The sequence below is a fragment of the Schistocerca cancellata genome, chromosome 4 (assembly GCF_023864275.1).
Source record: "Schistocerca cancellata isolate TAMUIC-IGC-003103 chromosome 4, iqSchCanc2.1, whole genome shotgun sequence".
NCBI lineage: Eukaryota > Metazoa > Arthropoda > Insecta > Orthoptera > Acrididae > Schistocerca > Schistocerca cancellata.
The window spans coordinates 605,859,578-605,861,440 of NC_064629.1; the positions used below are offsets into that span (position 1 = coordinate 605,859,578).

The window sequence follows — 1,863 nt, forward strand, 5'->3', positions numbered from 1 at the left end:
CGCTGCTTCCTGGACTCTGATAGACGAGCCGGCTCCGGGTCGAATCTGCTCGGCGGATTACCGACGACGGCAGGTGTTCCGGCTAGCCTGGATGTGGTTTTGAGGCGGTTTTCCACATCCCACTGTGTGAATACCGCGCTGGTCCCCATGTCCCGCCTCAGCTGCACGACTCGCCGACATTTGAATACATTCGCACTATTTCATGGCTTACACTGGATGCAGACACCTGGGGCACCCTGATTCCGTCCCTCAGTTGCACGACTCGCCGACATTTGAATATGTTCGCACTATTTCATGGCTTACACTGGATGCAGACAGCTGGGGTATCCTAATTCCGTCCCGGGGGATATGGGGTGGTGACAGAAAGGGCATCTGGCCATCCTCTGACACTAACATCGCCAAATCCATAGTAACAAGGCCCACCCCGCGTTGAAGTGGGACACAGGCCCAAGGAAATGATGATGATTGCATAATTAATTTCCTGTAAATACATACTGCTGCACAGACGATGCTTTAAGATATGCAATGCACTTCCTTAGATATTGCTTCTCCTGTTCAGATGTTATTGATTTAAGGACACTGCTGACAATCCAACTAACCATATGACACCGGCCAATCCTCCTGTCAAAATGGTTAAAATGGCTCTAAACACTATGGGACTTAACATCTGAGGTCATCAGCCCCCTAGACTTAGAACTACGTAAATCTAACTAACCTAAGGATATCACACACATCCATGCCCGAGGCAGGAGTCTAACCTGCAACCGTAGCAGCAGCACGGTTCCGGACTGAAGAATCCTCCTGTTGACTGCAGCCTTTCCCACCTGGTAGACCAGCTGTCTCTTCACCACATTGTAGACCATCATTTGCAGTTCTCTAAAAGAAGCTGCAAAGCAACGTTGTCTTTCTTTGCCAGCATAAAGAGTGTCCGCCCCTCTGCCCGCCACTGAGCCTTCTTTTATTGTTCAAATGCTTCTTCATATGCTTTTATTCCAGACTTTCTTGGTTCATTCCACTCCGCTTCTTCTTTATCAACTTCTGCATCTGCATATTTAGCAAATTTTGGCTCCAATTTCTTCACAGCGAAAATAATTAGTATGGCAAATGACAAACCATTGTAACGCTCACGTTCCATGACGTATATCTCTTTGCTGCACAAACAGCTTGTTAAACCCAAGCCGAAGACATATGGGCCTGTGCCTTCGTTCTTTTTATAGAAGAAGGTGAATTCATCTGGACTTTCCATGGAAATTCGGCCCTCACTGGCCTAGGAAAATTTTTTAGGTCTCTTTCTGCTTAATCGTCTCTTGCTTCCGGCAAAACGTCAGAGGCTTTCTGGACACATCGTACATTAGCTAATAATGGTACATGAGACTTCTGTCGCAGAACTGAAGAGAACCTCTGAAACATTGACACTTTCCCAGCTTTGACCTCCTTGCCCCTTTCGTTCTGCTGTGGGCTGCTTGGGTACCAGCAGTCCCATAAAGAATATAAGTATGCCTACAGTTTTCAAACTCGATTTTCTCGAAAACCATTGAGGGTTGCGTCTTCCTATTTACATTACGTTAAAGTCCTGGTCGTCCCATACACACACTGTCAATGTGACACAAATCGGTGAAGGGAATCTTGTACGGTCCCCTTGTGGACACAACACTATGACATGCAAGTCACGGTATGACTCGCGAGTTGAATTATTAGCCACCCTTGTTGTAAGGTATTGCACGAATGGAAAGGTAGAGAATACGGGAACAGCTGTTAATGAATCAGCCTGTGTACGTATGAATTTTTTTAAAGGGTATTCACCAATAGCAGGAGATTAATCACTGCTGGTGCTGCGAAGACAGTTCAGGCAGATGAGTAGTG

General features: G+C 46.4%; 1 protein-coding gene across 1 annotated transcript; it reads right to left on the reverse strand.

The window, feature by feature from the left end:
* Window positions 1-473: 473 nt before the first annotated feature.
* LOC126184346 (ATP synthase subunit b, mitochondrial-like) lies at window positions 474-1,246 on the reverse strand. Its single transcript, XM_049926725.1, has 2 exons — window positions 999-1,246; window positions 474-621 (listed from the first exon to the last, which is right to left on the reverse strand). Exons 1-2 carry the CDS (start codon window positions 1,244-1,246, stop codon window positions 474-476), a joined length of 396 nt encoding a protein of 131 aa, XP_049782682.1.
* Between the last annotated feature and the right edge of the window lie 617 nt (window positions 1,247-1,863).